Here is a 15331-nt window from a genome sequence, read left to right on the forward strand (position 1 = left end):
CCCCAATGAGGTGGCATACTGTCGGTCAATACATGTACATTTATTAAATTGAATTGTGTTAAATAAAATATAGTTGGTTGACTGAGTTTAAAAGCACTCCTGACCATGTCAATGCAGTTAGCCATGAAGAAAGGAATTGCATCTGGAGCACAAATCACAAACTGCTCATCAATGTGGTTGTGTTTGTGCTTGTGAAATTATTTAAATTTTATTTAATAATTATACTGTAGAATATACTAGATGAGGGCTAAGTGTATCAAGGGAGGTCCCCTAGCATACCAAGTCATAACTAAGATATGCTGTCTGCCTCCGGAGCTTGATAACTCCCATTCTACATTTGGAAGCTAAGATTGTCAAGTTGACCTGAGAGCAAAGTGTTCTGGACTCTGACCCCCACCCCCCCTTTCCCCTCAACTGGATTAAACGAGGTGCGAGTCTGAACAACTCTCATATGAACAATCACCAATGATGCCAAATTGGTATATGTAAAACATTTATTGTGTAAAAAAGTAGTTAATTATGAATTAAATCAGACATATGGCATCCCCCAGCCTCAACACCACACACCCACCCACATGTAGAGAAGTATACCACATCTCTGGTTTAGAGATTAAAACCTGGGTGTTAAAAGTTTCACCAAACTACAGTATAACAGTCACACCAATACTGTAGAACTAGTTTGAGCCCTCCAGGATCTGAGTTCAAACTTTGTTAAAAGAACAAACTGTTAATGCATACTAATATGCAACAAAACTCTCCAGAAAAACAAATGCCAAAAACAACTAACCCTTCATGTAGTTCCAAGGAAGTCATTTTTGTAGAAACACTTAATTATTTTACTTTGGCTTGTCTAAAAGGCCCTGACTAGATTTTGAGAAAGTGTTTATATTTCAAATGTGGTAGACTGCGAGTTCCTGGAGGGACACCACTGTACATCAAAGCTTTAGGAGAAGTCTGAAATAGAAGAAGTCTATTTCAATAAGTCTAGTGTTAAGCATTTTATCAAAATCCTGAAATAGGCATGTCACTTTCATTTAGGCAATAAACACCCAACCTTAACCACTCTACAAATTCTAAGTACAAAATAAGAAATGGAGTATGTCATGTAGATAAACTGATTACATACACAATAACTCTACAGAGAAATAACTAGTAATATCAAGCACACTTGTACAAAGAGACAATGCAGTAAATACACAGATGGAAATAGTGCAGTCTATATCACCTTAGACACAGACTCATCCTAGGGTTGCCTTTACTGTTAACCTTGTGCAGACTTAAAAAAGAGGAGGCAATGTTATGTCAGTTTAATATTTCAGATTGACAAAGCTAACAAGCTGTTCATCTCAAAAACACATCCACCATGTAGACCTCCAGTGAAATTTTACCTGCTTTTATTTTTAAGAGCAATGATGTTGTTTTGTGTCTTTCATAGACACAAGACCTATTGTCCCATCTGTAGTTGGCCAGTCTGCAATGCGGTTCCATACGCTTCATGGTAATTCAATGATTACTAGATTCATCTAAATCCAATTTCTCTCCCATCTGTGTACACAAACACTTCTGTTCTGGTGCTGTATGTGTATCTCTAACTCAATGTTTTGGCTCAAAAACATGTAGAAAGATTGAGACAAACAAACTTTCAAAGGATGGGACAACCTCACCTCACAGAGTCAATAAGAACAAAAAACAAAACAATGATTTAAAAAATGTTTTAAAAACAGGTTACCACTCCCTTTAACACGGAACATTTTACTAGATTTGCTTCGGGTCTTGAGATTTCAAGGTACACTTAAATTTTTTATAATAAGCTGACAATTGGGCTCATAAATCTAACAATAGGATCACTCTCACTCTCCTTGACATCCCAATCTTTTCTCACTACACTACTATAAAGCACACATTGTCTGCTTATTTCATGGTAATTGCTACCAGGAACCAGAGGTTATCAAACTGCAGAAATCTATAGTGAGCACCTAAAGGTAATGGAAACCAGTTACCTATAGAACACCTGAACAATTTTTTTAGGAAGTTGCTGATTTTGGAGAAAGTTGTTCATCAATTATTAATTCATTCATTCTACTATTGCTCAACACTTTGTTATTACAAAATTATAATTACTTCATTCTGTCTGTAAAAAGCACAGGCCCTTGTCCTGAGAATTCAAATAAAGGTTTCTTATAGTCAATTTCTACTTTGCAGTCATTACACAAAGACACAAAAGTGTTGTAGACAGGACACCAAGAATCATTCACATGTACAGTACTATTAGTAATGGGGGGGAAGATTCAGTCTGGATTTATCATCTTTGGGTAATCCAAACACACTGGCATTCCTATAATAATTGTGAAAATTTCTTACAGTAAAGACAGTAAAGAAAGTAAAGAAAGAAAAAAAAAGACAGAAATCTACAAGAGGAGAACTGGAAAGCTTCACATGATAATGCACTCTCTTGAAGAAACCTTCCCCTGCAGGAAAAACAAAACGGTTCAGATTATAACAAGACATTTTAGGATGCATTTATATTAAAACAGATATTTTATTTACTCTAACCTGCAAAAAACAGAACTCTTCTGCAACTTTCTCTGCACTTAAAAAAACAGCAACTTACATTTAGTCACTTGGCAGACGCTTTTATCTAAAGCGACTTACAAGTAAATGACTTACATGATGCATTTACACCTCATGAAACAAACTGTTCTTCCTAGAGCACTTTACTTTAAGAAAACTGGTTCCACCTTGTCATCAGTACTGGTGAAGAACTATTACTAGAACTATACTAGATCAATGGGATCAACTAAGCTTTGTTGTAAAGCTACAAATCCGATTGTTTATTAGATTTGAAAATGGTTTAATGCAATGAAGAAATTTATGATTGCAATTCAGTTTTGTACATAGACTCAAAATAAAATGTATACCAACCTTCTGTACTGCTTCCTCCTCTTCCTCTCCATTCTCTACCTCCACCTGAGTCTTGGTTACACTCCTTCTGGCCACCTCCTGAAGAACAGAGAGAGGCTGTAGTGCAACAATCACCAAGTAAAATGCTAAGGGACAACATACATCTAGGAACAAAACAATGTGTCAAATTGATATATTTACATCATATTCTTTATAATCTGTTGAGCAATAGTAGACTGTATAAATATATCCTGACTCCCACTCCTGAGCATGCCGATTGTTCGCTGCTGTCAGTGCCTTAGAGTAGACTTTGCATTTCAGACAAGAACTCAGTGGAGACTGCCTAGAGAAGATGCTAACAGGCAGTATGGCAACATTTGCAAATTGTATGCAGTTTGTTCACATGCATAGGCCTATAAACTACATAGATTTCAATTAACAGTGCACAGTACATAGCTGTAAATCAAAAGTTTTGCAGCTAAATAATATACTAACATTTCTCATTACAACCAGAAGTAGCAGCCCATCATCAGTACATCTTTGGTGCATTGACGCATGGTACAGAATGTAGGTAATCCATGTTTCTGAACCAGTCAGAGCTTAAAAGGCTCGACCTTGATTATGCACACCCCCAAAATAATAGAATATAGTAAACAACACCATTCCTAATTAGGCCTGCCATGCATAATTCTTTAGTTTTTTAATGAATAGTATCATAGGGTGAAAGTGTCTTAAAAATAGTTCCTCCATTCCAATCCTTAATCGTTAAATAATAGCAATTCTAATAATGATGATGACATACTTTATTGATCCCCTTGGGTAAACTGGTTTTGCACAGCTGCCAGACAGTACATGGTGGCACTACTACAAGGTTTCAGTGCCTTGTCCAGGACACCTCAACATGTAGCCATGAGGAAGCAGGAATTAAACCACTTACAATGGGGTTTGTACACAACTGGCCTACTGACTGAGTTACTGCCATCCCAAATAACAAAACTGTCAGACGTTATGGTTATTATTTATGCGTAAGTATTAGGATATGAATTAATCCAAAATATTCAACAAAAAAAAACAAAGAAAAAACAATATACCACATAAAATATGTAGACTAAGACTAATAGACTAATTTAAATAAAATCCATAGATGTATCTATTAAACTAAATAAATAAATAAAGTATAGATGTCTTTACCTCGCCATCAGTATTGATCAAAGAGGTAACTATATCATTTCCTGTGCCCCAGGAAGCCTGGCTCTTCCACAACAAGTCAGATGGTGGACTGTGGGCAATACCAGCATCAGCAGACCATACCTGTAGTGAAAGCAAATACATCATGTTGACTTCTTCCATTTCACACAAATTGTTTTTGCTCCTTTAGAAGTAAATAGTAGCATGTCTAATAACTTGTGGGAAACAAAACGCATGTAGTCAAACACAATGTTATAATAAGGAGGGGTGCTCTGTCCATAGCAGTATAAATATGAGAGCATGTTTGTGGGGGTATATCAAAACAAATCAGTTTTACAGTAGAAGGTTAGCAGTAGGTGCTAGAAGTCAGTTAATGTCTGTAAGTCAAATCCAGCATTTCATTTTTTGCAGGTCAACCACACTACGTTCAAAATACCGTACATTTAAAAGTATGTTATTTCTGTAAAGATATTTATTATAAGGTTGTGAGACAACAACAGGAAAGAGGGGCAACTAGAGGATAATGTCCCACTAGAGTTTAAAAGATACATTTAGATGGAGTTAATTCATTATATTCATGAAACACATGGCCTATTCACACTTAGTATCTAACAAAGCTTTTCTCACCGTTACTGACTGTCCAGCCTTGAGGACAAACTTTGGGGAGAATTTGTAGATGACCTCATCCCCATTGTCAACCTGTCTCTTCAATCTCCAGTTGCCTAAAGGCTGGTCCTGCAAAACACATTAAAATTTAGCAGCAACTACGGTAAGTTCCTAATAAATACCTATCTGAAAGTTTAAAATAAAATTTTACATTCAGAATCTAAGTGATACTTACACACAGACACAAACTTGGTGTTTCGTTGGTTTGTCTTTATTCTAACTTAATGGTTTTTTGTTTTTTCATAAAAAATATATAATCATGGATGCTCAAATCATTTTTGAACATGGAGTCAACAACAACAAATACAATTTAAATTGGTGATGACACACAAAAATTAAGTATTCTGGACTGTTTACTCTAAAGGGAAATTCATCTGTTGAGAAAAGAATTATCCACATCTCTGCCCAAAATGTGGACATAGTTGACCTGAAACAAGTGTATTTTGTCCCTTACAAGTACACTACTGATTCTGGACTTGAGGTTTACTTCTCCTGTGTTGCCCCTAGGCCTATGAACAAAATCATGCTAGCATAGATTTATGTTAGCATGCAACATTCAGTGCTAATACTACATAGAACTTGTTATTGAAGTTTTTTTATGCTGTATTACAAGATCATCATTTATGGCCATCATTGTATAATAAAGCCAAGCTTAATAAAGCCTTTTCTTCTTCAGCCACTCTTAGGCTATACTTGCTGTTACCTACGCAGTTGCCAATCGCAACTTGGCACATACATAATCAGAAACAAGTTGGTGTGCTGTTTATATGTGCAAAATGCAATTCCACGTGAAGGGTGGTATGATATGAACTCAGCAACAGTTTTGAATGACCACAACAATAATTGTAAGTGCTGGAAAAAAAAGAAAACATACTGAGTTTTTCCAGAAATACTAGAATTTATTTTTCTGCCATTTTGTTTGTTGTAATCTCAACATTGTTCTCTGTTGGTTTGGCTTCTGTTTATGTTGTGTAAAGGCGAATGTTTATGAGGAAGAAACTATACTGGTGAGGGATGATTAGGCCCTGGTCTGCTGCCTTGTGGCTAAATGTTTAAATCCTCCACACATAAACAAAGTATGCAAATACAGGAAGTATACTCCCAGCCTTACACACCTGATCAGTATCATTGGTCAGTGTGACCTGCTGCCTTGTGGCTAAATGTTTAAATCCTCCACACATAAACAAAGTATGCAAATACAGGAAGTATACTCCCAGCCTTACACACCTGATCAGTATCATTGGTCAGTGTGACCGCATTTCCATCCATGTCAGTGGGTGATATGGTGACTGCTCCACTAGCTGTAGCCTCTTCCGAAACCAGCAGCTGTCCCTCTCCTCTTCCCTCAGGTACATCCTTAGCCTCCACATCCACCCTCTTCCTCTTAGAGGAGCGGGAGGATGAAGATCCTGTCATCCGAGAAACACTTACCCGAGGCGAAGGGCTGGGGGAGAGTTTCAGTCTGGAAAAAGCACACCAGAAAATTTCCCCAAGGGGATCAATAAAGTATTAAATCAGTGAAGTTACTGATGTATACTGCTACTGTATACTATACATATACATATATATACATATACATACATATATATACATATACATATATACACATATATATATATATACATATATATACATATATATATATATACATATATATATATATATATATATATATATATATATATATATATATACACATATATATACATATATACACATATATATACATATATATATATATATATGTGTGTGTGTGTGTGTGTGTGTGTGTGTGTGTGTATGTATGTATATGTGTATATATATATATATGTGTGTGTGTGTGTGTGTGTGTGTGTATATATATATATATGTGTGTGTGTGTGTACTGCTGCTGTGACTTTGACATAAATGTGAGTAGGATGCTTATTCAGACACGACAGCCACAGTAAGAAAAAGTTTAAAGAAAAATACCAGCCAGGCTAGGAGCACATTCTTTGTAAAAGACATCAATATTACCAGTTATTGACAAAACTTGGGATACTCTAGAAAACCACTAACACAACTTTAGTAAAAACACCTCCCATCTGGAAGTAATTTTCATTTATCCGTTTCACATGGCATGAATTAATACTGTATGTATCATAGGTCTGCCAGTGTGCACTGTACCTGTGTTCCTCTCCCTCTAGAAGTTTCCTGTATGCATTTATCTCCATATCTAGGGCAAGTTTCACATCCAACAGCTCCTGGTATTCACTGAGCTGAGCATTCATCTTCTCTCTCAGTTCGCTCATCTCTTGCTCTTTTCCTTCAATGGCTCTGCGGTGCTTGTCTCGCTCTGCAGACAGAATTTCCTCAAGCTCTCTGATACGATCCTCTGAGGTAGCCACCTTCAAAATACATACATTTGTGAAACTGAGTGGCCAAAGTCCACAATATTATATACAGGAGGATCAAAAAGCAGTACCTGTTTCTGTAAAGCATTTAGCTGATATCCAAGACCCTCTATCCTCATACGGGACTCTTGCAGCTCCTCTCTGGCTGTGCTCATTGCCTTGTCATTAATCTCTGAAGAGACCTTGGCATTATCCAACTACAGGAAGACCAAAAGAGACATGTCAAACTCGGGATGCCAAAACATACAAACAAATAAATTAAACAAATAAATGTTCTCACCTTGGCCAGGAAGGTTTGTTCCAGTTCTTCTTTATAAAGAGACACTTGCTCATCATGTTGCTTTCTTAGGTCCTGGTATAAATCACACAAACCTGATTATTTCTAATTCTAATATAAAGCTTCCTTGGGCAAATTCAGCAAGTTACATCTTTCCCACAGAGCTTTTACAAATTATTTCCGTATCCTAGTATAATAACAACCTAAACATTTTTTGTCTTCAACAGGCAAACATAGCAAATAATATTATGTTGTAATACAGTTAATCATTTTAAAAGGTGGCCATTTGTTTAATTTAATTTGTGTTTTAAATTTCTTTATGTGGTTATAGAGTTAAAAACTAGATAAAAATTACTTCAAAACTTGTAACTTTCTTAATTAGCCACTAAGAAATGAGCATATTAAATCAGTGCATTCATTCTCTACCTGCCAATGTCTGTGTTTCTAACTTCGTCATTTTAACCTGAACTCAGCAAACTCTACACTTTCTGCTACTAATTGTTGGACACCACAGCATGTGAGTGATGCAGAGTGCCAAATGCAAAATGTTTTTTTAGAGAAAAAAAAAAAAGAGCATCGGCTTATGTACACCATCAATTTCACTTCAGTACTGCTCACACCATGAACCTGAAGCATATCCAAGTCCAAACCAGAATGCATTTTTCAGTCAGAAATCAGCTGTTGTTCTTTGACATTTAGGGCTAAAGTTTAAGTTAATAATAATAATAATAATAACTATTATTATTATTATAAATAAGCCTCTGTCCCACCTTGCACTTGCATCTCATGAAATGGAAACATTTATTCTTATAGTATTTTTTTAAATGTTTACCTCTTTTCTTGCTTGGGTCTCACAGGATAAAACGAATAAAAAAAAAATAAGTGTATATTTACTACTATTGTTATTAATACTACTACTACTACTACTACTACTATTTAATTTAACTGTTTATTATAACAGGGATTAAGGATGAAAAATCATTGCTTGGTTGGACCATATTTTATTAATGACAAATCTAAAAAAATTTACTTACCAAACAACAAACATTGATAATACATTTTTATGTAAAGTCAAGGAGATGACCATGTACAGGAATAATGCCGATATAACCAAGATGTACAAGTACTGTTAATTTTGGAAAGTCAATTTGCACAACAATCCCATCAGTAAAGATACCTGCCACAAAGAGTTACTATAGTGTACAAGAGTAATTTAAGTGAATCCTTTTAATGTTTGTTTGCTGTAGTGACAACCTTTGATTCCTAAACTTTTGTATAAAACTGAGACAATCCTACACATGCTTTGTCAATTACAGAATACATAATATCTATTTATTGATCCCACTACCCAGCAATACCACAGACAATACAGTACAAGAAACGACAGTTAGAGTAAATTCATAACATACCTGTAAAGCTTGTGCAAGTTTGAATTCATAGTCCTGTCTGACTCCAGAGTCAACCTCTACGATTCTCGCCTCCTGTCGATGCCGAGATTCGCGCACCTCCTGAAAACAAGTGCAGACTAAATATGCAGTTTCCTTTTAGATCTGATGGAATTTCTTATTTCTATTTGAGTTGTTACAAAAGTAGCACATGAGGTGAAAAAAGATAACTCCTACACACATGGCACTGTCCTACAAACAACACACATAACCCTTACCTCCTCAAACATGTTCTTTCTGAATTCCAGCTCTTCCATAAGTGATTGGCAACGGTTCTCCAAGTCTACACGCATGAGTGTCTCTGCTTCCAGCTGGCGCTTAGCAACATCATGACTTTCCTCTGCCTAAACATCACATAAGATCTTAATGAATATCAGCACATGGAGACTGCATAGGTTTAACACTACATAAGTTTATCAGCTGAAAACCTGCTTGTCATGAGACAAGTTGTCAAAGACATTCTACTTCATTTTGTTAGGTTCAAAACCATTGTCATTATATGAACTGTAAATGTGAAATAATTACTGGAGTGCCGACAAACTGACTAACTTTGATATGCAATACCACATTTTGACTGGTGGTAAAACTCACGCCTACTAACCAGACTATAAGAATTATAGATGACAAATACATACATATGTTTCTTGTCTTTTAAGGAAACACTGCACTACAAACCTTAGCCAGCAGGCTTTTGACATCAGCAAGCTCAGAAGCCAAAGCAGCATTCTGGCTTAGAGCTGTAGAAAGTGCTGCTTCACTCTTGTTCAGCTGGCCTTCCAAACCAATGGCCCTGGACACTGCAGCAGCAAGATCACTATCCTTCTTTTTGACACTAGAACATATGTACACAGGAAAGAGAAGAGAATGTTTGCCTCCAACTAGCTAACAACAAATTCTTCTAACAGTAACAGCAATTCCAAATTTCAAGATTATGATTAATATAATGTAAAACAATATGTATATAATGTATAAAATATATAAAAATATAAACCTTTGTGACACTTAGGTTTATATCTCACCTGCGCGTGGCTTCTTCCAGCTCTGCCTGAACCTTGCCAAGATCTATCTGGAGCCTGGCTCTCTCTTTTGCAGTTTCATCCAAAACCCGGCGAGCATCAGCTAACTCTGCCTCATATAGAGCCTTCAAGCCTGTCACCTAAAGAAAAGATCACAAATTTTAATTACCGGGTGGATGTATCACACGGAGAAAGAAAAATTGCAATTTAAATAAATTACCAACATCACTATAGTGATAGTGTAGTGGAAGTCCTAGAGGTCAAGTTACTTAGGATGTTGCATCCTTTTATTGACATTATAAATCAATCTAATAAAGAAAATTTGGCGACCATGACAGAAATATTCAGAAAAATACCTCAATGTCAAAGTGAAGACAGGTTTCTACAAAGTAATGTCAATTAAATAAAAATTTGTAAGGAAAGGAAAATAAATGTGTCTTTGGTCTGGTTTTGAACTGGTCAAACTTATGGGCCATTCGAATATTAAAAGGCAGGCTATTCCACAATTGGGGCTGTTACTGAGAAGACTCTCTCCTCTCAAGCCTGGACTGGGGAAGAGCCAGAAGAACCTGATCGAAATAAAAGATTATGATCAATTTTGTCAAAGGCTGCTGTTAGATTAAGGACTTGCATCTAAAAGCAAGTCATCCAGACTGAAATATCTCCTAAATGCCATTTATTTCAAGGTTAGATTAAAGTTGATTGAACTTTCTCTAAAACCTTTGATAGAAATGTGAGTTTTGAAACTGGCCTAAGCATTCATAGCTGTGAAGCTGTGTAGAAAAGCAGAGTGAATAGAAGAAAACTGGACTTCAAGTACATTATGAAGCTACAAAAGAGTCACTACTCCACTATAATATGATATTAAAGAATGCCAGAGCTAAATACTTCTCAGACCTGATCACTGCTCATCTCCACAACCCTAAGTTTCTACTTCAGACTTTTGATAAATTTGTAAACCCAACCCCTCCCAGCACACCGGCTGAAAGGGACGCAGAGTGTGAGAAGTTCCAAACCTATTTTAATGAAAAAATAGAATCAATCAGAGCTGCTGCAAAAACTCTGTTTTGTTTAATAGTAAACTAAACCTTGAGCATCATGTCACAAAGCTTGTTAAGACATGTTTTATCAACTTAGGAATATCTCCAAAATACGTTCAATTCTATCATTTCATGATATTAATTCAGATTCAAGATTCAAAAAACTTTATTAATCCCAGAGGGAAATTGTTTTGCCTCATTACCATTGTTCTCAAAACAGACAGAAAGAAAAGGAACCACAACCAGGAAAGATCCAACACCAACATAAATACACAACATCAATACCGAAAAACTCAATATATATATACAGAATATGTAAATAGATAAATGAAATTGGGTCAATATATTCACAGCAAGTATATGACAGTTTCACCTTCCCCACCCCTTACAGAGGGGGGAGGAATTGTACAGATTGATTGCCACAGGCAATCTGTGGAGCATTTAATGTTAATGAGTCTTTGGCTAAACGTGCTCCTCTGACCAGCCAACACACTGTGCAGTGGGTGGGAGGGATTGTCCAAGATTGAGAGGAGTTTGGATGAGGTGGAATGACAACTGGGCTGGAAGATGGTTTCATACTTGAGACAGTTTGTAGTGGCTCAGATAAGCACATGGGAGGAAACCGGCTTAAAGTGCTTTCTCTAGAGGGGTCAGAAAATATGATTGATGAGGAATTAACAGTTAAGGGATAACAGAAGCTCTGATTGATACAGAGGTTACATGCATTTATTTCCTCAAGTCTCGACTATTGCAACAGTCTGTTCACCTGTCTCAGCCGTAAATCTATTAATTGGCTCCAGATTGTTCAGAACTCAGTTGTAAGACTTTTAATAAAAAGAAAATGTGAACACATCAGTCCTGTCTTGGCTTCCTTACACTGGCTGCCAGTATGTTTTAGGATAGAATTGAAGATTTTATTAATAACTTTTAAAGCCCTGCATGGCTTTTTCCCCGGCTATATATCCCAGCTGTTTAAGCGTTATGAGGCAGTACGTAGCCTGAGATCCTCTGGTAGAGACCTTCTGTATGTCCCTGATGTTAAAATTAAAATTAGAAGTGACAGAGCTTTTGCAGTTAGAGCCCCCAAACTCTGGAACAACTTACCTGAGGAAATAAGATCAACTGACTCATTAACATATTTTAAATCGCTCCTTAAAACATACCTCTACCAGCAAACCTTGCCTGATTTTCTTTAAACAGAGACAACTTCTCATTTAGGATGACTTTCTATTAACTTAGATGCATGTCCTTCCGTTGGAACTGGTTTTCTAAGGGACTGATGCCGTAGTTGTAAGTTTTGTTTGTATTATTGTTTCCCGCACCCCAGCCAGTTGAGGTAGATGGTCAACTAACTTGAGCCTGGTTCTGCTGGAAGTTTCTTCCTCTTGGGGGAGTTTTTCCTCTCCACTGTTTGCCTAGTGCTTGCTCAATTTGGATTTGTTGTTTTTGTTTTTGTGTCTCTTATGTGAAGCACTTTGTAACACTTTGTTTGGAAGTTTGGAAAAGCGCTCGATAATTAAATGTATTATTTATTATATTATTATTATCACTTCTTTTTGCGCGTTTAGTGTTAACAACTTGCATGCAACACCAAGAATGTATTCCTGGAGAGACAGGAATTTTCTTTTTAAATATTCACACTACACCCAGTGTCTTACCCAATCTAGTGAAAGCAGACTAAGCTAATGTTTTTCGACTCAAATTACTAAATGCAAATGTTTAATCATTTATGTATGCAAAAACATTAAAAAAGATCTCCATAAACTCCCTTACACTGTAAAATATTTATTAATTTCTGCTTCTGCTTGTTCAATCATCATTTAATAAGGGTACTGAATTATTTAAATTATAGAAAAATTACAGAATTTTGTAAACAATCGTTCTTTCTCTCCTACATCTCAGTTTACCCCAAAAATTAGTCCTTTTTGTGAATCTATATGAGAATCATTCTCATTTCTAGGGATATGAGTAAATCACTTTGCAAGGACGTGGAATTCCATGCTAGGAAACACTGACAACAGCTTACTTACACACTTTTTGCTTGCAATGACAATTGCAACAAATAATTAGATGTTGCGTGATTTGTTTAATTAGGAACTGTGCAAAAGTTTAGCTTTTGCCAGTGCAGTTCATGACACGCGTAGCTGTAGTTAATGCTGTTGACCTTTAGAGACACTTGACTCAGCTAATGCTGATAACCAGCTCTCATGCTGCCTTGCTGAACTCAATATTTCCTATACAGGCTATACAGCAGCCTTTAATGACAAATATCTAATGAGTGCTTTCTTGTGTGTAACAGTGCACGGTTAATTAGCCCGTCAACTGCACATATATGCCACCACCCTGAGTAAGGACACAGAGGAGTTTGTGAGCAGTTCTCCACAGGAAGCTAAATTTCTTACAGGTTATTTTCCATTGTATCAATAAGATAGTCAGTTTAGTACAACCAGTACTTGTTTTGTTATATCTTGAAATGAAACAGCAATTTGAAGACGCTATTTGTCCAGAGACTGACTGGGGTTGCCAAGCTGCTAAAGTTACACTTCACTGTACCAAACATAACAGGAAGAGCAGCAGGAAAATCAAAGAGACAAAACTGTTATTATTCCTCATTAACAATTACAGGTTGTGATAAAGATTAAACAGGGGACCCTGGGATTTTTTTCGTAGGGTTTTAGGTCAGTTAATGTGTGCTCGATTTGGGACTGCGGTCTTTTTTATTAGTTTTAGCAATTTGGACAACCACCATAGTTTTCTTTGTACCCTTTATTGGACACAAGCTAACTGCACACACACGACCGAGTGCCTCTGTATTACCTTATCACCCAACGTCCTGTTAGATTGAAGATGAATTTAAACCTATCATTAAATGATAGTAAGCATCAATTCATATAATTAACGTTCTGTTTTTCACAGCGCGTTTTGTTATTCATCTTTTGTCACCATCTGTAAAAACGGCAAAGTAAAACAACAATAAGCTTTACCTTAATTTTGATTAAATGTAGTCTTAACATAATATATGAAGTAAATGTAGTCTTAAGAAAATGTATGTGTGCACGTTTCCCGTTAAGAGACGTAACTTTACCTTCACACAGAAAAACAGATCATTTCTTGTGATTCGCGCGCATAATCACCCGCCCAATTCTCCGAGCCTCGTTAAAGGGAGTTTGATTTACGACATAGACATGGTTAGCTACATTCTGTTGCAAATGCAGCGGCATGTGCAAGATAAGCATACTGTTGTTGAACAAATCTAGCTATCTGTGCTGGAAAGCGAACTATAGCATTTAGTTACGAATAGGTAAGTGGTAAACACAATTAAATAACGTGGTTTAATTATCTCCATTTTTTACAAGTTGGACTGACCTCTCTAGTAGTCACCTCCTCTTTCTCAGACACTTTGACCATTAGCCGGTCGTTTTCCAGCTCCAGTGACCGGACACGATCGATATACACAGCCAGCCTATCATTTAGGTGTTGTAAATCTTGTTTCTCTTGCAAACGAGAGATCCGAGTCGGGGAGAGAGGTGTAGAGGCCACCAACCGGCCAGCTTCACGGCTTGGAGTAGCAGTAGCAGTCGCCATAATGGTCGTTTGATTATCCTGAGTTTGCTTCACACCTCAGCCAGCAAAAACAAACAAATCTATCTACTGTCTTCCTTAAACAAGAACGAAGAAACTGTTTATTTTTTTTAAATAACAATAACAATATCGATCAATAGGTTCTATGGTTATGCAGTGTCTCAGATGTGTGGAAAAGAGATGAGACTCCAAGATGGCTAACACCGCGCCAAAAGCACACTACGCTTCCTGTCTCGCAATGGATGATGGGGCAACAAAGGATCCGCCCGCTCCAGCTAGCGGCCGGATGTCAGGCATGGCCGCACATTTCAATGACAAATATGAAGCTACACTTTCTTCTTCTTCTCTGGGGTTTAAGGTAGCCGGCATCCAAAAATGTTGCATTGCTGCCATCTGTAGGAATCGCGTTGGTTCATTCAAATTATTATTATGAGTCCAGACGTTCTTAAGAAGTTAAAAACACTTTGAGTGTCAAACTCAAATTCGCAGTGGGCCAAACTCAACCTTTATTGAAAAATTAACTGCAATTGTGCATGTTTTTCCATCTCTCCACATAGGCCTATGTAATGTTAAACATTTTTATATGGAAACAAACTTTAGTTTTGCGTAAACATTGAATCTGGAGCAAACAAAGCTTAATATTATAAACAATTGAGAAATAAAATTTTAAATAAAACACACATTAGTGGTATTCATTTCTTATTATGTATCTGTACTCTTTCCAGTTCTTTTTAATGAAAACCTTTTTTTACAGGCCAACAACAAAACAACCAAAAATAATAATAATTTACTTTTAATAACTTTTATGCCTTCCTTTTCATGCCATGCCAAGCATTTGAGCAGC

The 15331-nt window shown here is 36.5% G+C and overlaps 1 protein-coding gene across 1 annotated transcript; it reads right to left on the reverse strand.

Moving 5' to 3' along the window:
- Positions 1-1292: 1292 nt before the first annotated feature.
- On the reverse strand, positions 1293-14715 carry lmnb2 (lamin B2). The gene is made up of 13 exons (XM_026345849.1): positions 14272-14715; positions 9869-10005; positions 9525-9681; positions 9068-9193; positions 8814-8912; positions 7408-7479; positions 7199-7324; positions 6901-7121; positions 5983-6217; positions 4717-4824; positions 4093-4212; positions 2923-3000; positions 1293-2468 (listed from the first exon to the last, which is right to left on the reverse strand). The coding sequence occupies exons 1-13, from the start codon at positions 14488-14490 to the stop codon at positions 2433-2435; spliced, it is 1734 nt and encodes a 577-aa protein (XP_026201634.1). The 5' UTR covers positions 14491-14715; the 3' UTR covers positions 1293-2432.
- Between the last annotated feature and the right edge of the window lie 616 nt (positions 14716-15331).

The sequence above is a fragment of the Anabas testudineus genome, chromosome 4 (assembly GCF_900324465.2).
Source record: "Anabas testudineus chromosome 4, fAnaTes1.2, whole genome shotgun sequence".
NCBI classification, from domain to species: Eukaryota; Metazoa; Chordata; class Actinopteri; order Anabantiformes; family Anabantidae; genus Anabas; species Anabas testudineus.

Coding starts and splice junctions, on each gene's coding strand:
- lmnb2 (XM_026345849.1), bottom strand. CDS start 14,490: ATGGCGACTGCTACTGCTACTCCAAGCCGTGAAGCTGGCCGGTTGGTG. Junction 10,006..14,271: donor AGGAGGTGACTACTAGAGAG/GTCAGTCCAACT, acceptor TCTTTTCTTTAG/GTGACAGGCTTGAAGGCTCT. Junction 7,325..7,407: donor AACAAACCTTCCTGGCCAAG/GTGAGAACATTT, acceptor GTCTTCCTGTAG/TTGGATAATGCCAAGGTCTC.